At 35.6% G+C, this 20,045-nt stretch overlaps 1 protein-coding gene across 1 annotated transcript in view; it reads left to right on the top strand.

The window, feature by feature from the left end:
- Positions 1-212: 212 nt before the first annotated feature.
- The window catches only part of PDE8B (phosphodiesterase 8B), a 42,221-nt gene continuing 22,388 nt past the window's right edge, over positions 213-20,045 (top strand). The window contains exons 1-9 of the mRNA XM_082783712.1: positions 213-269; positions 5,783-5,973; positions 7,104-7,163; positions 8,262-8,319; positions 12,981-13,069; positions 16,933-17,011; positions 17,491-17,631; positions 18,018-18,106; positions 18,760-18,820. Of these exons, the coding sequence (XP_082639838.1) occupies positions 243-269; positions 5,783-5,973; positions 7,104-7,163; positions 8,262-8,319; positions 12,981-13,069; positions 16,933-17,011; positions 17,491-17,631; positions 18,018-18,106; positions 18,760-18,820 (795 nt within the window). The 5' untranslated portion in view covers positions 213-242. The remainder of the gene's footprint in view (positions 270-5,782; positions 5,974-7,103; positions 7,164-8,261; positions 8,320-12,980; positions 13,070-16,932; positions 17,012-17,490; positions 17,632-18,017; positions 18,107-18,759; positions 18,821-20,045) is intronic.

The following is a 20,045-nucleotide window of genomic DNA, read 5'->3' as shown; positions in this document are numbered from 1 at the left end:
AATAGAACAAAATTGTGAGTTTGGTAAAATATGTTAATTGAAGATACATTTAACCACTTGACAGCAATGAAATAAAGGCTGCTGGTCATATGGCCTTCCTTTGACAGTCTTACTGGCTATGTCTGATCTTTCATTCTTGCTTGCAAAGTGCTACCTTGATAAGAACCAGACTGAAAAAAAAAAAAAAAATCTCTATTACTCTTACTTTGCAGGCTTCAGCTATAGAGGTACAAATTGGGCCCATGAGACTGACACAAGATCCAATTCAGGTAAGATGTTCTTTCAGCTTCTTGATACAGTCAATTCAGTGTTAATGGGTGAAGAAATTAAGGTTCAGCATTAGGAAATTAAGGTTCAGCATTAACTCATTGTTAAGTATAATGTTTTCATTTTACTTGTGTAATGGCAGTGAGATGGATAATTGGTGTTTTGGTTTATCTGAGTGCCTTTGAAGAGACCTGTGGGTAAATTAAATTGGCAAACAAGGTGCTCAAATTTCCATTAACATCAAATCATTTATTTTATATGTCCTGTCAGTACAAGTGTGTGTGTGTGCATTAGCAAGTAAAACAGCTGCCTCTGAATGTTAAAAACTGCCGAGTTCTGATATGGCACAGCTGAGAGCACCATTGTAAAGTTTAGGTACCAGGTGAGTTTCACTGGGTTTTGCACAACAGATCAAAGAGCTGTGCTTTTATAGGTCACAGATGCAAGAAATCACATGTTCCAACAAGAACACTGAACTTTGGCTTAGCAAGCAACAGCTCTTACCCATAGTTGCTACTGTTTCTGTACAACTTGTTCCTGTGTCCATAAACAGATGGATGCCAAGAGTTATTTTTTAGCTTATAGTGTGTTTTAGAGCTCTCAGATGATAGGAAATGATATCATCTTAGTCTTTAATATTTCTCCTGTGAGCAACATTAAAAGTTCATTTGAGCTAACTTTTTGCCTTGGATCAGTTAACTCTCTAAATTACAGAGAAATTTAGTCAGCAGTCACCCTTTCTGTTTTTTGTTTGTTTCTTCTTCTTTTTTCTTTTCATATTTGGCTACAAAAAGAAAAACCTACATGTGGGATATATGCCATTCCTGAGGTCAAAAAATAGTGTATATATATATATTATAAAGCTTTTAAAATTTTCTTTCTGTTTGATAATACAAAATAAAGATTTTTTTATAAAACACTGTATAACGGTGACTTCAGCAAACAAATTTCTTCATTTTTGAAGGAATTTCTAAATAAATATGTGGAACATTTCATGGAAAAATGTTCCATAGACTGTGATCATCATCAGTAAGATGGTCAAGAAAATAATTAATTAAGAATATTCACTGTTTATGGCAGCATTGGTTTGCCTTGTATAAATTGGATTTGCCAAAATATCACAGTATCTGTGTTAGCTATTATGATATGAATTAAATGAAGATTCATCATAGAAGAAGGGGGATAGTTTTGTTTTTTGTTTAGAAACATGGTTGACATTCCTCTTTTTATCTAGTTAGGTGTGGATGTTATTTTGTCCCAGCATTAGTAAAGAGACAAACTGTGCTACGGAAAGCAGACTTTAAGTAAAACTTCTACCTGAAGAGCTTTTCATAAAGACTTTGTCATGCATTAACTAAAGGGAAAATACTTTATATAAAATTCACTTCCTATGTGGAACACATATGTGCAAGGATTGCACATATCCACTCATTTTAAAAATGTGTGCTAATCTTTTTTTTTTTTTCCAGCTTGAAGACAGAGCTACAGCTTTCTCTGCAGTGCAAAGAGCTACTAAACACCACATTTTAAATATCTATTTGTTGGTGCTTAATTGTGTCCTTAATTGTCTGATAAGTTAATTCAGTTTGTTAAAACAATTGTCACCAGAGTTTCTCTTAGCAATGTTCATTCTATGCTGGTGCATGTTTCAAACTGTCATTTGGGACTGAACTTACGCCAGCCAGTAAATCGCCTGTATTTTTTGTCTGGGAGGTGACCTTTGTTGTGACTATGACTTGACATAAACCATTTAATAGATTTCACCCTAGACTTTATGACCATTTGTGTTAGAGGACAAACCTGTTGTGGTTTGTATTAGATCACGACCCAGGTGCTGCAGGACGTAGGAGCGGGGGAGGAGAACAGTCCAAAGCAAACATACCAGCTCCTACCCTGCAAACGCCCTCGCAGTGTGCAGCTTATGTGTCTGCCCAGATTTTGTACCAAGGCTAGGGAATGGGCACAGTCTGGTTGTGAGACCTTAGAAATGACTCTGAAGGAAATACATATAAGAGTGCTGTTTCTCCCAAAGACACAGCAGAAAGGTGTGTTGTAAACAGTCAGTGCACATAAAAAAGCTGTTTTACCCTTTTGCAGAACTGTTTACTAGGGCTGACAGAGGTTTGTATGTGGGCCTTCTTTATACAGTTTTTAAGCCAGTGCCCTACATCATGTAAAGATCAGAAAAAAAAAAAACAGTAAAACAAGCTAGATGATAGCCAGGGAAAACGAGTAGATATGAACAGTCTTGAATCATCTCTTGTGTTTGGCACTTTGATAGAAGATGGTCTTAATGGCCAGGAAGATGACTTGCATGCCATTCAAGCATGCAGTCAAATGGATTGAAGTGAAACCTTTTCTGCTTTACTTGTGAACCAGACCAAAGATTTAAAAAATAAAATAAAAATAAAAATAAATTTTTGTGGAGAACCTTGCAAAACAAGAAAACAATCTATATCTGCAACATTAATAACTGTTAAAATAAGGCCAGAGAGAGAAGGGCAGACTAGGTCATGTTTCAACATCCAATCAAGGTGTTTTTTAAAGCAATGACCAATGGAAAAGCTACTGTGGTTTTATTTTTATGTTGTATTAGGTTGAAGCCATGGATGTGCTGTTGATTTCCCTGACAACCAACAGGTTAGGGGTTTGGAAAAGAAGAGAGAGGTGAGGCAACGCACAGAAATTTAGTGATGACCATTCCTAAAACTTACGTTAGCATTTAAGGTGAAGTTTGTCACCATCTCCTTGCAGCATTTAATACACTGGAAGTGAACTAGATTGTGTATTAGAGTAACTGAAGCATTTTTCTGCATTCATGGGTTTAATGATGAAACTGAGATGATTACACTTCTTTTTCCACTGTACTTGTCTTGCATATTAGTAAGTGCATTTCCTTCTTGTCTTAGCATACACTTCTTGCTTTCCTTTGGAAAACATGTGTAGAATCTGTCTGCCACCTGTGATCATTTGCTCACTTTGTTTTACCACAAAACGCTGTCCCCCAATCAAATACTGTATTCTCTCCCCTCTTAAGACAACCATTGGTCATCATTGCAGCACCATGTTTGTTCTGATGATGATTGTCTTATCTGTTGAGCTGCAACCAAAACATTAAGACGCCCAACATTTAACCATTCGCCATGCCAATTTTAGGTGTCACAAGAGCAACCCCCTGACTATTAAAATTATTTTGCTAGGATGCCTGCAATAACATAGAAATGCTAAGATAACTTGTTTTATGACTACTATTTCTAATTTTCTCCTTGTCTCCTTCTGGTACCATGGATCTGTACCCAGCTGTTGTCTCTTGGCTGTATTTTGAGATATTTAAAGTAGATCTCTGTCCATTTTCTTTGTTTGTGTGATAATGTGGGAACAAGACGTGCAGCAGCTGTGCAAAACAAATACTCAAAAACACTGTAGGAATTCCAGTACATCACCAAAAATGCAAATATCTCATCAGCACAAGTCCGTGGTACTCCTAAGACAGAGCAGTGCTTAATAAAATGTTCAGTTTACAGTGAAACTGACATATTATATGCCAAAACAAAACAAAACAAACAAACAAACAAAAAAAACACTGGTATGTGATTTCCATCAAGAAACAAAAATTAAATTTAATCTTTTCCTTGACAGTGTGTTTTATGTAGATTGTTATATTTTTGTATTGATTTGGGAATATATCTTGCATTTTTTTTGCATATAGTTATGTTATATAACTATATAGTTATTGCTGCTATATAACTATGTTGTTACTATAGTTAATTCTTTACTTTCTATATATTTCTATATATTCTTACTATAGTTTAATTCTTTACTCTAAACTTCATAAAATTTTCCTGAGGAAGTATGGTAGTAATTCATCAATGTTACTTTTTAAAGTTAATATTCTCTGAAGGATTCACACACTGATATTTAGCTGCTGATGGAGGATCAGGTGGTTCAGTTAAGCTCCTTTATTTTACGTCTGGTAAATGACTGAATTTTGTAGTCCTTTATTTCCAAACTGAGAATGCTGAGAGAAGAAGATATCAAAAAAAGCACAATGAAAAACCTGTTTGCTGACCTCATTGTACCAACTAGGAACAAAATAAAACTAACAATAGATGGAAACAAACAGAAGATTGTATCAGGGTAAAGATTTTGCCCAGGTGTCTGCAAAGGTCTACAGCAGAACCATGTAACTGCTTTTGAACACTCCGATAGCTGGAAAAAGATAGGGATTAGATTGAGTGACAACTGTCACCTTAGATGGCAAGTGGCAGAAACCCAAATCTGCTTATCATTGAATGCAATTAAGAATACTCTTTCTAGTAAACTAAAAGTTTCAGATGTATTTCTTAATACCTATGGAAGTTCCAAGCACATAATTTTCTACCACTGCTTAATGAAAACTTGAGTGGTTCCTGCCACGGTAACATTAATGGCTCTGTTTACTGTTTAGAATTAAACAATGTAGACAGCTCAAGATAGAAGAAAAGTTATGGTCACCTTGTATAGCTTCTAGGCCAATGGTACTATATTTCACATGGTAACATCACAGATACACAGAACAGCATAAATAAAAGGTTATTAACCTTTTTCATGGACGTTTTGGGCAACATTTGCCATATTCTACTCAGACAGATTATTTCAGTGAAGTCAGGGATGTTTCTGATTTGTGAAATTAACATAGATTATAAATTATTCCAAGGCTGCAGCTTTTCTGTGCAATGCAAATAGCTGTGGATAAACTTTTGACTTCTTGAGACCTTTCCTTTTCACAGCATTTTTGCATCAAAATAATCTTTTTCTTTATCTGTCACATAGGGTGGCATGGTTAGTGATCAACTGTGATGTTTGAATAATTTTTTCTGCAGCCCAGCCCTGTCCATTCCTGTTGTTCTTTTCAGTTTTGAAAGAATACAGCTTAACTCCATTTTGGTGTACATTGAAGGTGGGGTAGTGAGTAAAACCATATTATGTTAATTGGTTGTCCCTGAAGAGTGATAATTAAGGCTGATACATTTCAGGAAGCTCCTCCTTACAATTAAAAATATGTGTAATTAAAAATATGAGAGTGGTGGTGGTGTTTGAACATTTACTCATCCAGTCTGGGTACTGATGGAATTTGAACACGAGTTAGAAGAGACTCATCATCTGGCAGCTACTTGGATAGCATGCATGACAAAACCACCTTAACATAGGAGTAATGTTCCTAAAGCTGTGATGCTCAAAGAAGGAGCACGGCAAGGTAACCTATCATCACCTAACACATTTACATCCAGAACAATCACAGCTTACTCGAAAGCAGTAAATATCAGTCCTACACAGTTAATGCTCTGTTGATAATTGCGCCATTTATTAATAAAGTTGTCCTACTGTGTCAGTTGTTTTACAATCTGTAGTCCAATATTTCCACTTTCAATGCAGACTCAATCATTCTTAGAGAAGTATTAGTTAAGATTTGCACCATGCAGGGAACTATTTTGTGTTTTTTCAAATTGATTATGCTGTTTTTTGTACTTCTCAGGTTTTGCTGATCTTTGCAAAAGAAGACAACCAAAGCGATGGTTTCTGGTGGGCTTGTGACAGAGCTGGTTACAAGTGCAGTATTGCCCGGACTCCCGAGTCAGCACTTGAATGTTTCCTTGATAAGCAACAAGAAATAATTGTTATAGATCACAGGAACTCCAGATATTTCGATGGGGAAGATATATGCAGGTAACCAAAGGATCTTATGCTTTTTTTGAACTTCAAAACATATTGTACAAAACTGACCCTTACAATTATAAAACCAACCTCCCCCTGGGAAAAAAAAGAAATAGTACAGTGGAAATTTGGACATTGAGAACAGGAATTTTTCATACATCAGTAAGTACATACATAAGTAGATAAGTTTGTACATTAGTACTGCAGCAAGGTTTTAAGCTGCAGGACTTCAAAGTAATGCTATTGTTTGCCCACTAGGTCAGGTATGCTGCACTAAGAGCTCTTTACAGAAGTTCACATCACTCCTCTGGCACACATGGAAATGGAAAATTAGCATGCATTTTGTACCATACACCATACTGTATTAGTCCTTCATGAACTAACAGTTCCAGTCCTTATGACAAGCTCAAATGCTTGTGCTTATGGAAGTACTTCCAAAAGGCAAAAAATGAATATGAAGACTCTTCACTCAGAAAAGCATGACATGTTTGAAAAATAATTATCTTTTGCCAATGAAAGATAAGTGGAGTGATCTTCAGGTGGTCATGCTTTTTTCAGTTCATCAGTAAGTGGTGAAAGTTGTAAAATTTTGTTTGCTCAGCATTTCATAAATGTCTGTTGTAGAGATGTACATTTGCTATACCTTCTTTTCTTTTTACATGCCCAAAGGCTACATTTTGTAGCCTTTCAAAAAAATGTTACAATATCTAGAAAGACAATGGTAAATATGGTAGAAGATGGAAAAGATTCTTGTTTAAATTAGATAATGAGTACTGAAAATGCATTGTATAGACATTGTGTCTCTCAGCCCATGTGTTCAGGACAATCTGCTGCAAATGAACTAGGTAAGCAGGGCAAACCTGTATTAGGTAGACATAAGGAGTTGTGGTTCCTGCCCTATGCTTTTGGAGCTGTTGCCTCTGAGCTGCATTATGTTGTGCAGTACAACATAGGAAGAATCTGGTAGCAAAATGGAAATGGAATGTCGAAGTGAAGGTGGGTAGGTTTTGGCAGCGTGACATCCTATTTTCTAAAGTCAGCAACATCCTTCAGTCCTGGTTTGTGTTTATATTGTCTGCAAAGGTGTTGTGAGTAACATTGAGAAAGCATGTGGTGTAACTGAGAAAATTTTGTTTTCTTAGGTCTATTCGTGCCACAAAGCCATCAGAACACACTGTAATACTTGCTGTGGTTCCACGCATGTACGTTTTACTCTGTTTTGTGAAATATTTTTATTTTACTCCATGAGAACGTTACATAAAATAGTTATCTAATAAGAGAAGGTATATTATTATTAAGCCTTATGGAATAAGGTTATTAGTTATTTTTACCTAAAATGGGTAAGTGATGTATGTGGCCTATATAAGTATTAAATAACCTTCCAATTATATAGAGAAATATATCACCTTGTCTTCAGGGGATCATAATGTAATGGCTTGGATACTAAGGAAAAATAGACACCTATGTGTTAGTTTCTAAAATGAAAGAATAGAAAAAAAATGTATTATTTTCTAAAAGGAATACCTAGATCATGTAACACACTGTGATTATTAGGGAACTTCATAATGGAGTAAACTTCATTAACTTCATTGTACTTAACTCAGCAGAGTGTGGTCCTAAAATCCTGATTGGATAATTCTCACCCTATGTATTCAAGGCAGAATTCTTCCTGATTTAACTACATGGTTTATCAAATACCTTAGAAGAAGAGAGCTTTCCCATCTTTGTTAAAACTCCTATGCACTGCTGAATCCATCCTAATTTTGTTAATTTCCTAGTTAAATTAAAGTATTAGCAAATTGAGTGGCAGAAGAGGAACTATTCCTGCCAAGATTAGGAAATGGATTCAGTTTGCTGCTGAACAATGCTTTACAGCTCATTTCACATTTTACTTAATAACACTATTTTAGATTCTTTCTTGTAAGATATGACAGCATGTCTTTTATTGTCTTCATGCTTTTTTTTTTTTTCTTTGTAACACCTTTTTGCATCTGTGAAGAGACAGGTGTTCTGTAGAATACCTATCAAGTTTGCTATAGGAATTGTTTTCAGGTTGTAGAAACAGCTGCAAAAATTTACAAAAGAAGATTGTGTCATCTTTGACATATTCAGAAGATCAACTTCTGTTTTATTATGCTTTATATTATGCTTTTATATTATGCTTTATATTATGTTTTATATTATGCTTTTGTATGTGTATTTTATATAAGACTGTTATTACTACCTTATGTTTAAATAACTGTCAAACTGATACCATCTAGGTCTTCCACGTTGAGTGACCAACATGTTTTATTTTATAGATCTGCTGATCAAGAAGAGACTTCTGTTCTTCCCCTACTTAATGCAGGCTTTGATAGGGTATGTCTTCTTTGATAAATTACATGTTTAATGTAGTACCTATAAATGCTTTGTAAATTACAGACACTTCTTTTTCCTCAAACTTGAAATGAATCCTCCATGTGAACTAGACGTTTGCTTCTATTCCAGATTTACTGATGAGAAAATAGTGGCAGCTGATTGGGTATTCTTCTTTTCAATAATGTTTTGGAGAAGCATGTGAAATAAGAGACTCTGTGATCTAGCTAGTCCTTCCAGAATAAGCAGGAATGTCAAGAGATTAATTCCATGTGGTCTGGGCAGATGGTGGGTGGGTTTTGTTTATGAGTGCATTGGAAAAAACAATGATGTGGCTCCCTGATTAATGTATGCTGCATGTAACAACATGCTGCCTTGTCATCTGGACATCTCTGTGTCTTTGTGACTGCTAGGATTCCTCTTCCAAAAGGAGTACTAGCGTAGTCGAGCACCTGCTGAAGTGAAAAAGGATTATTTATTTATTTATTTATTTATTTATTTATTTATTTTATTGAGGTTTGAATTGGGTTGTTTTGTTGGCCTGAACCCTCTCTTTTCAAGAGAGCATTAAAAGTTGTTCTGTACAGGAAGCAGAAGGGAACTGTTTCATTCTCTTTCGTTGAACAGCTTTGTAGGTGAGAGCAGGAAGGCAACACTGTAAATATAGCTTCAGTTGCTTACCATCTTCTAGCTTCTAAAGTCTTGTTTTCTCTTTACAAAAAATGCAGGACAATGTATTTAGTGGGCTGTATTATGACTTCAAGTGCAGTATTGAGTTCAGACATGGGAGACACTGTCCTACTGAGGTGTGTTTTAGTGTCATGCTTTCTTCAAAAAAAATAAGTTTGTTGGATCTTTTTGCACCTGACAGCTGTTCTGGCAAGTGAAGAGAGAAGATTCTGTACAGTCTCTAACCATTCCCTCTAGCTGTCCCACATATATCGGGGAGCTTGCAACATATAATAATCCCCTACTTAAATTATTCTCAAGCCTTTAAAACATATCTGGTGTCAGAGATCCTGTTTTCACAGAGGGGAGGCTGTAGGATATTTTTCTGCTTGGGTAGAGATTTCTAGGGCCTAAACTCACAAAACAAGATGAAACTTAAAAATATAAATTGAATAATAATAATAATAACCCCCTTCTCGAAGTAGAGAAACATTACCTCCAGGGATCTTCTCCTCAGAAGTATAATAAAATTGATAACTGATTTTTGTAAAATCATATCTGCTAAAATTATATTGTTCTCTTCACTAATGCTATTTTTACAGTCCATCTTTTCTGGAAGCTTTATTTTGCATTATCACTATTCATTGTATTGGTGTTTGTCATGTTATTTCCTCATCTTCCTCCACCCCTTCTCTCAACAAAACATGGGTCTGTCTGGTGGTATCTGTCTTCTAAATGCATCTCCAACTTGACTAATAAAGTGTCTGATCATGCAGCCAATTAGTCTGTCACTTTTTTCTAGAGTTTTGTAGAAAAAAAAAAAAATAATGAATTTTTACAGCAGGTTTAGGATCTAAAGATTCCCAGGGCTCCTTTAATGTACTTAGGAGATATGCTTGCAAATGCATCAACCCTAATGTTTTTTTTATGCTGTGAATAGCTGATTATTTTGCTTTAAAATGTTCTGTTAACTTTTTTGTGTATGTGTGTTATGGAAATATCTTTCTATGTTTATGTGTATATACATAATATGCCGTAAGTATGCTTGAATAATCACTTCATTACTTCTAATGAAATCAATGAAGATTGATTGCCATCCGCATCTGGATCACTAAAAGATCTTATGACCACTTTCCAGAGAAAGATTTCAGGAATCTTTTGACTTTTTTTTTTTTTTTCATGCTGAGTTTGCCATGTTTTTTTTTCTTCCTTTTTCTCAAGAAAGTAAATTATTACATGTCTTCTGAATGTTTTTCCAGTATCATTAATAGCTTTCATGTTTGCATATTAATGGTCTTGTTAATGCATTACCTTCATTATGCTGATCTTTCCCCCTAAGTCTCATGAATATAATAGAAATGGCCTCTTTAGGATGGACTAAGTTAAGTAAGTGATTTGACTTCCTGACTGATTTTAAACAGTGACTTAAATCACTAAAGGAGGAAGCCTTGATTTCTGCAGTTGCTCAACTGCAAATTGTTTTGCATTTTGAACTTTAGTTCTTTTTCTAAACAAATGTTGATTCTGTTGACCTGTTACTCTTAAAACTTGTTGGTTTGCAACAAAGCAAATCTTTAACACTAAACCTGGTACTTCTTGCTAAGCAAGAAGAATGATGCATTTTTATTTCCTGATTAATTTTGTGGCTTGCATCAAGTTCTGTATGGGATGATAGTGGAATCTGATTAAAATGAAGTCAATGTAATTTAAAAGTAAATGTTAGTTAAATAAAAATGTACTGTATAAATAAGAAACTTTTTAAAAAGAAGGTATTACTGTCAGCATTCTAGTATTTGAGAGGTAATAGATCTTCCTCTTCTAGTGCCTTGTTTATATGCACAAATTAGAAAAAGGAAATGTTTTCTGCTTTTTTTCAGGTCCAAGCGGGTTTCTCAGGTTTGAGTGAACTAGTACGTTTATAATATATTAATATTATAAACTTAAATAAAGAGATTCTATGCACCTGCAGAAAAATATATGCAGCAGTTAAGAGCAGGCTTAACACTTCAAACAAGCTGCAATTCTTGGTTCCTTGGCATTGAATCATACCAACATAATGTCTTCATTTTCTTTTAAATTTTGTCAGTAAATGACAATATGTTAAAAGTCAAACTGAAAAGACCTTTAATATGTTCTAGGAAATTTAGCTTGTAAAATCAGCAGCCATCAGTGCTTAAATAGTATGTTATTGATAGATTTGTATTTTTATTGTTTTAATTTTCCTATAAGTATATTTGAATCTTTAAAACAGCACTCTAAAAGTGAAAATCTAAATCTTCAGTGCTGTAGAAGAAAAGTTTGCAGGCAGTTTGTTTTGCAAAAAACACATCTTCATCTGAACCCTAGCTTCTACCAGCTTTATATTGTGCCTTTGGGTTTCCCAGACATTCACTTAATAAGCAAAGTGACAGTTATAGGAATATTTTAATATCTTAACATTATAGGGACAAGATAGACCAATGTTAATAGTTATTTTTAAATTTAATTTTTACATTTTGCTGGCTACTTGGGATTAAGCTGTTGATCTCCAAAACACAATTTTTCAAACAGGAGAGAAGCACAGATTCCTCAAAAACATTCTTTGTTCTTCAGTTTTGACTGCTGGCTCTTGACTCAGCATGCAGCTGTACTGTGAGAACTAATGACATCACAGAGTATTTTCTGTGAAAAACAAAGTCTGTGCATGTATTTATAAAGCAGTGATTTAGCTCCTTAGAGCAGAAGCTTACTGATGAGCAGTAAACTTTAACTGAAGTCAGAGAATCTACTAGTACTTTTGTGATGAACATGAAGTTTCTGATTTCAGCCCGACCAAGCACAATACCTTTAAGCTTACTGCCTTTGCCTAACAAGTAAAGGACATTCTTTCCATATGAAGTATATAAAAATCTTGTTAGCTGCTGCCAGCATGTTACTTACTTTATATAGTTTTCTGCACTTCTGAATTCAAAAGTGGTGACTCGGTGAGATTACTTGTGGATCAAAGTTACTACAACTTGTGCGTTTTGGATGCAATATTTGCAGAAAAACAAATGAAATGCCAGATGTCATTACATTTTTTCCTTTTTTTTTTTAGCATGAAAGTTTTATATCTCTAAGGTATTCCTTTTCTGTTCTGAATTAAGACATAGCTGTTCAAAAGGAAACATCCAAATTATACCTGTTTTGTTTGAGACTGTGAGTTTTTTTTTAGATTATCTATTTCTAATTGAATACCAAACACCAAGTGACAAAATTCACAGTTGTGGTTTTAGCATATTTTCATGTTTGCTTTGTGTTTAACTAGTGATGTTGTCATAATGACTAGTAATCATTCCCATGGAAAAGATGAGTCCTGAACAGAAAAGGTACAACTAAAGTTTTTTATTTGTACAGGATCACAGAATGGGTGAGGCTGGCAGGGCCCTCTTGAGGCTGTCTGGTCCAACTCCCTGCTCAAGCAGGGACACCCAGAACAGGGTGCCCAGGACCACGTCCAGGTGGCTTTTGAAGATCTCCAAGGAGGGAGACTCCATAGCATCTCTGTGGCAGTGCTCAGTCATTCTCACAGTCAAGAAGTGCTTCCTAGTAGAATCATATAATTATTTAGATTGGAAAAGACTCTTAAGATCATCAAGTCCAATGATCAACCTAACACTCACAACCTAACACTCACAGTTAGTGTCAGGAGAAACCTCTTGTGTTCCAGTTTGTGCCCATTGCCTCTCGTCCTGGCACTGGGCACAACTGTACAGAGGCTGCTTCTGTCCTCTTTGCATTCTCACTTCAGATACCTTGCAGAGATCTCCCCTGAGTCTTCTCTTCTCTAACCTGAACAGTCCCACCTCTCTCAACCTTTCCTCAAATGAAAGAGGTTCTGGTCCCTTAATCATTTTTGTGGCCCTTTGTTGGACTGTTGCCAGATCTCTTTATCAGGTTAGTTTTAGAAACAGGAACAGGAATAACAGATTTAAAAGCTTCCAGTCTATTTCATGCACTGTTGATTTGTTTTCCAGCGTTTCATGGAGAATAGCAGCATAACTGCTTGTTACAATGAGCTGATTCAAATAGAACGTGGAGAAGTGCGATCTCAGTTCAAATTACGGTATGTAGAAGTGTAAGAAAGTGTGGGAAACATAAATTGTTTGGTGTGCATTCCCAGATATGTATGTATATGCTTTGTATCTGTATGTTAGCCAATTCCTATAGCCTTATTTTACTGTTCAGTTAGTTTGTAACAAATGTAAGTGCTTTAGTAACTGGTACCCTCAAAAAGCTTCATTGGTGTGCTTCATTCATTGGTGGTTTAAATTACAACTTTCCTTAATGCAAAAATCAGTACATGTCCTTTATTCTGATACTTGCTTCTGTCCGTATGTCTTGAGGCACATATATTGAATTTGGCAATGTTACAGCAACCATTACTGGTATCACCGCAGTCACAAACTTTAGCAGAAATATTGCAGAACAATTTCTGCTCACTTAGTTGCAAGGGTAGCATTCCACAAATTCTGTCCTGTGTAAGATTTATGGGCTGCAAATGTATAGGACAGGACATTTTCAGGAAATCATTCTTGCTCTCAGATGTGTGAGATGTCATATCTGACAGTTTGAGCTGAGCACCATCTTAAGCTGGCTCTTCATACCCCAGAGTTATTACTTTCCTGTCCGTGCAAGACTAGACAGACCAATATCACAAATTTTTATCTTAGTGAGAAATATCTAATTGTCTAATTATATGTTTCACTAAGGTAAGAAGAAACTAAAGACTTTCATTCCATTATCACTTTAATATGACTAATTTTATGTTTAATACAAGTGCTTATATCTACATGTAAATATCTTTGCAATTCAGCTCTATGAAAAAGGAATCCTTGAAGCTGTCATACCAATAAATTGTAGTTCTCTAGATCTCATGAGTTCCAGTTCCTTTGACATAAAAAACTATTGTTTGTTTACAAGATTCAGTGTTTCTGGTTAAGCAGTAGATTTTTCTATGATCCTGTTTGCAAACCAATATCAAAGAAACTTAATGTTCAAGTGAACATGTTTGTGTATACAAAATATGACTATAGTAAAATCTGTGGAAAAAAAAATAGGATTCAGACTTATACAATGTTTAATAGGTGTTTTCCAAGGCTCAGCAGAAAAATAAAACAACAGTGAAATTTTAGAAGTTAATTAGATGTTATGGTGGTCACAACTTGGTTCAGTAGTAAACACAATGTGAAATGTGTGACTTCTGAATTAAGTCGTCATTGATGAGAAACACCAGTTTATGTATAAGATTAAGATGTCATTCATACATGCAAAACCTGTAGCTTATGTTTAAGTCCAATAAACCAGATTTTGTAATAACAAGGATACTATGGAGAGAAAGGAAACTTTTTCAAGATGTTGGATCTAGTTTTCAAGATTACTCCCAGTTTAACCAGTATTCCAGTTGCAGAACTTTGTCATCTGACAATGTCCAAAGTCAGACTCCTAAGACAAATCAGGTCTGTGCAGATAGCCTCCTTAATTTCTTAGCTGAGAAGTGTTACAGCATTCATTGCTTTTTATTCTGTATGTAGAAGCTTTTTGGCATTCCCATCACTTACTGTTTACCAAAACATACAAGAATTGAAATTATCCTTTTGTTTCTTTAAAATGTTGACAAACGTATCAGTGGTGTCTTGTGGTACGTTTTGTTTTCATTTATTTATTTTTCTAATAAACTTTATGTTCTTCTCATTGAAAGCTTCCTGCTTAAACACATGGAATAATTCATTTCAAGAACTGCATGCCAGTACAGTTTGAACATCTCTATATGAGTGATACTAATTACAAATGCAGATAATTAAAATTCAGAGAACATGATTTGTTATTGGCTGCCATGTTTTGCTATGAGTTTATTTGAAAATGCACTCCTCCAAACAAAACAAAACAAAACCTTAAAATTTGAAGGAAACAGTGTCAGTCCCCAGAAGCATTTCATCTACTGATAAGGACAATAAACAAGTAACATTTATACTAGTGTACTACAATGGTATAAGTAGCGTTTTGAAAGATAAACCTTCTGAAAAAGAATACTTGTAACCTGGAGAAGCTGATATTTTGCAAAAGAGGATTTCTTTCTATTTTTGCCCAGTTAGGCAGAGGCTCTAAATGAATTTTCCATAAAAAAATAACACAACTAGTGTTGCTATTTGGTTACAATTTGTTCTCATCTGTGTGGTTTGATGAAATGGGGGTGAAGAAGTGTTGCTCCTTATGTTTACCCCACTGGGTTCCTAGTCTCTGATCTGTTTGCTGTCTCAATAGGTCTTCAGTACAGCTTTGTATATGTGGAAGGAAAGAGATTATTTAATCAATAGGACTAAAAACAGGGTATTTCAGGTGTTCACATACAAGAGAAACTCTGTGAGAATGTAGGACCAGCCCAAGAAAGCGGTATTTAAGGTCATTTCAGTGGACCAAAGTGTCTCCTATTCCACGCAGAAACTGCTTCTTATCATAGCTTTTCTGCTTCTTCTGTTAGGCAGCTTGGTTGGGCATCTGTAGGAGATGCATTAATCAAAAACAGCATGGCCCATTTCAACTTTTAATTTTGATGGCTTGGTTGCCAGATCAAATGATAAAAATAGGGCTTTAATAGTGCAAACATTGCTGTGTTTCCTTGCAGGAAGTTTGCTTAATGACTGTTGTTAGCTGTTGGTATACCAGATGAGTATCTATCACTGAGGTAAATTAATTGTTTCATACAGCACAAAATCACACCATGGAGCTGGCTTGGACTGCTAGAGCATCCTTAGTAAAACTATACTGAGAGCTCCTTTTATTGTATGAACTGAAATACTACTGTTGTATTCTGTACACAACACTTCTTCCTACAAATCTTCATCCACACAACTGCACGAGTATGTCTTTGTTTATAGTTTTTTTGTTTTCTGTTTGTTTCTGTGTTACTTCCATGATAAGCAAAGCTGGCAATATCCTATATTTCTTAATAAAGAGGCAGAATACTTCTCTGTTAATGATTCACTGGTCATCAGTATTAATTCAAACCCCACTATGCAGTCTGTGAGCAAGATGTTCCTTTTAGGTAATAACAAGGATGTTTATGCATGATGCACTTTATGCTACCTGCAGCAAGAAGTACATAGCAGATAATTTGTTTGTGTTTAGTCCACATCAAAGATAAAGTACTGGCATCTATCGAAGCAGGTATATCTGAGTTGTCTCTTTTTGTATATGCTATATATCCATAGCTTCCTTTCTTATGCTAGGAGCCTACATCAATGTTAATCCCATTCTGTGTGAATTATAAGCAATTTGAATGCTGTAGCAAAAGGGCAAGATTTTTGTTTCTCCTATGTTAGATGATAGTCCTGAAAAAAAGGGGAAGTAGAGCTTAATTCTGCCCTTAATTAAGATCAGGATGTATGGAGATCAAATTTCTGAATTATTACTTGGAGGCAAGAAAAGTGATGTTTTTCTGACTAGGATTTTGACATGGCTTAAATTGTTTCCTCTTACTATGTTGCATTAAAACTTCTTTGACAGCAGAGATCTTTTTTCAGTAACTTTATATGTGTCTGTGCTGTGGTGATTTTTTTGGTTCCCTATCTTTAATGATCACAAAACTTTCTATTGTAATGTAACAGCCATTTGCTATTTTTACAGCTAATTGTTAGTTCCTGCTGTCTAGAGCATGTCTAGAAAAAGCAACATACTATTAAGTTGATGCAGTACTCATGAGCACTGCAGAACACAAGTTACACTGTGAACTGCAGAAAAACACGTGAACAACAGGAATGTCTGAAGATGAATTGCTTCAAAAAGTTATAAGGGAGATGGGTACTTGGTTTAATCATAATGACATTCTGGTTTGTGATTCATCTACTGATAAGTACAGTGTAATAATGCATTTATGGTAAGCAAAATATTCTAACAGTAAAACTAACGTGAATCATTTACTAATTTCAGGGCATGTAATGCAGTGTTTACAGCATTAGACCATTGTCAGGAAGCCATAGAAATAACCAGTGAAGATCATGTTGTTCAGGTATGGAGAAAAAAAAAAGTTAATCATTTTGTAGAATTTGAAGACAGGAACCCCAAAGAGATCTTTTCTCAGTAGTTTCTCTTCCAATTCTGTATTTTAATTTTGTTGCTGCAGTAATTCTGGATGCTGCATGTTGACACTTGCTGAATTTTTAAGACTTTTCTTTTTGTACCTTTATTTAGATGACCATTTCCAGTGAAGTAATATTACTTATAGTAAAACAGCAAAGAAATCCATAGCAGCACTAGATAACCTGTTCAGTAAGGGGTTTTTGTGCTTTCTAATAACAGTTTGTATATCCCATTCTGTGTTCAACTCCTCATGTAAATTAAATGTTTCTCCATTTGCATAGTATTTTTACGTGACAAACACCAAACTGTAGGGCTGTGTGGTTATGGCTTTGGATGTATATCCTGAAATACTTAGACAGTTATGTGCAAGTAACTGTCTTTTAAAAGTGTGCTCTTCTTGTTTGACAGTATGTTAATCCAGCCTTTGAACAGATGATGGGGTATCACAAGGGAGAGGTCATTGGCAAGGAACTCATTGAAATACCAAAAAGCGTTAAAAACTGTGCAGATCTTTCAGACAGTATCAATACATTTATTAAAAAAGGAAAGGTGAGTAAAATTAAGCTTGTGCAATTTTGATTTGGATTTCCAGACTGCTTTGTTTTTAATACTCCAGGTTTAAAAACACAAGATACTGCTTTCATGAGTTGCATATATTTGACCAGAATTCTGTTCCTCTGGTTCCTAAACTTCTTTGTAAATATTGGGTACTCTCTCACAAGAGAAATATATGAAAAAATTTATCTGTCCTTTGGTAAGCAAATATCTGTTAAAGATGGTACTATGTACATGTATTACAACATTTTACACTGTTTTAAAAATACAACCATGAAATAATATGTATTTATTACATAAAATTTATGTAATAGTAAATGAATATTTGACTGCAAGCTAAATATTCTTAGACACTGTCTCTGTTATGTGTGTTTGCTTAGGAATGGCAAGGGGTTTATTACACAAACAGAAAATCAGGAGACAGTATTCAGCAGCATGTGAAGATAACGCCTGTGATCGGTCAAGGAGGGTAACTAACTTGTACAGAGCACAGTTACTTTCTGTTTTTTGGGGGTCCTTCTTTCTGCTTTCTCTACTGGGGAGTCTGGTATGGACCTCTATGTATTTAGGAGCAGGGTGGTGATAGAACTACTGATTTTAAGCAATGCAGAAAGAATAAGCAAAATTAAGAAGGCCATGTTGTTTACTGACGTTTGTCTATTTTGTTGTCTTCCTACACTGGCTAAAAGGACTGTGAATTCATAACAATTGGTAGTGTTGCTCAACTAGGTACCTAAAAAATGATGTTTAGGTTGATGTTACAATACATTTTTTATGAAGTTATTCTACAGTATGCAAACTGTTAACCAGTCAGTTGGAAAGATCATCAGCTACATGATTCTCTTGTGATCATGCTTGTATGTGCTTGCACTTTTACAGTGTATTGTGTGTACGTTGCCAAATTATACTCCCAGATGTGCAGGTGAATTCCTGCAGCAGCAAAAGAATCATGTATCCTAGGACAAAAACATAGCTGTAACACTGGAATGCTTGTTGCTCAATCAGCCATTTGGTGTTGGTTTTGGTATCTTGTTTCTTAAAAGCATCAAGAATTCAGCTTTAAAAAAATAGCAGTGTGTGATACCGTTTGGTGTGGTAACAATAGATTATTTCTGTTGCTAGGAAGATAAGACACTTTGTGTCCCTAAAAAGGCTGCAATGTACTAATGAAAACAACAAGCAGGTAACTGTTTTCCTTCCATGTCTTAATTTTCATCACTTTTACTGATTTTTTGTTTAAGAAATGAATATAGATCACATCCTCTTTGAAAACCATTCTCATATTATCACTGCATGTTGGATCGAGCAAGAAAACTTTTTCATTTGCTTAGCCTTTTTTTGCTGGACTGTTTTCCTTTTGTAGGACTGCTGAGTAGAGAACGCCTTTTATTCACTGGAACTTAGATATGACAGTGGATTTTGTGATATTGTGGAGCAGCACAGACTATAATGCAAAGGGAATTCAGGGTATTTTTTTCTATAACTGCTCTCGCCAGTCTTATCTGACGTACTTAGAGCTGATAATGACCTATGCTCAGCTGTCACAAGGTTTGCAAATGCATGGTTCTTGAATAAAGTATAAATTGAATAAAACGTTACCTGCAAGTAGGACCTGAGATATCATGTACACCACAGAAAGTGTGCTGTGGAGGGGTGTAATCCAAGCCATAGTTCAAAACACCCTCAGTGATCCTTGGCTGCATTAGGCAAAGTGTCAACAGAGGTGATCCCCTCTGTTCAGCACTGGTGAGGCCACACCTGGAGTTCTGTGTATAGTTCTGGGCCCCCCGGTACAAGAGGGAACTGGGCACACTGCAGAGGGCCACCAAGATGATAAAGGGACTGGAACACCTTTCCTATGAGATAAGGCTAAGAGAGCTGGGACTGTTCAGCCTAGAGGCTCAGGGGAATCTCATCAATGTCTACAAATACCTGAAGGGAAGTCGGTGGTCTCCATTAATGGGATACTGCTGTAGGTGTCCCTGCCTGAGCAGGGGGTTGGACCAGGTGATCTCCAGAGGTCTCCTCCAACCTCAGCCATTCAGTGATTCTGTAACCCCAGTGTCTGCAGTCCAGGCACATATCCACCTAAGCAGTTTCTGAAACAAATCTGGTGGCATGAGAAGCCGTTCGATGTGATCTACTCCTAGTTCACTCCATCTGAAAGTGGCTCTGAAGCAAATGGTTATATTTCATGTTTTGCCTCAAAAATACTGTAGTACATGGCTTGAAGGAATTCTGGGCTTCTCTGAGCTGAAGAATGAATTCTATGGTCTGTAGAAGTAAGAGGTAGAAAGCAGTATGAGGTCAGAGCATGAAGAGTAGCTGGCAGCATTTTGTGGAGTGAAGATGTACTTGTGAAACATGATAAATTTCCTATCGTTTCCATTTTCCTTAAAACAATTTTT

Source organism: Aythya marila, assembly GCF_965140915.1.
Source record: "Aythya marila genome assembly, chromosome: Z".
Taxonomy (NCBI): Eukaryota; Metazoa; Chordata; class Aves; order Anseriformes; family Anatidae; genus Aythya; species Aythya marila.
The sequence above is the reverse complement of the archived record's forward strand: the minus strand, read 5'-3'. Positions and strand labels throughout refer to the sequence as shown.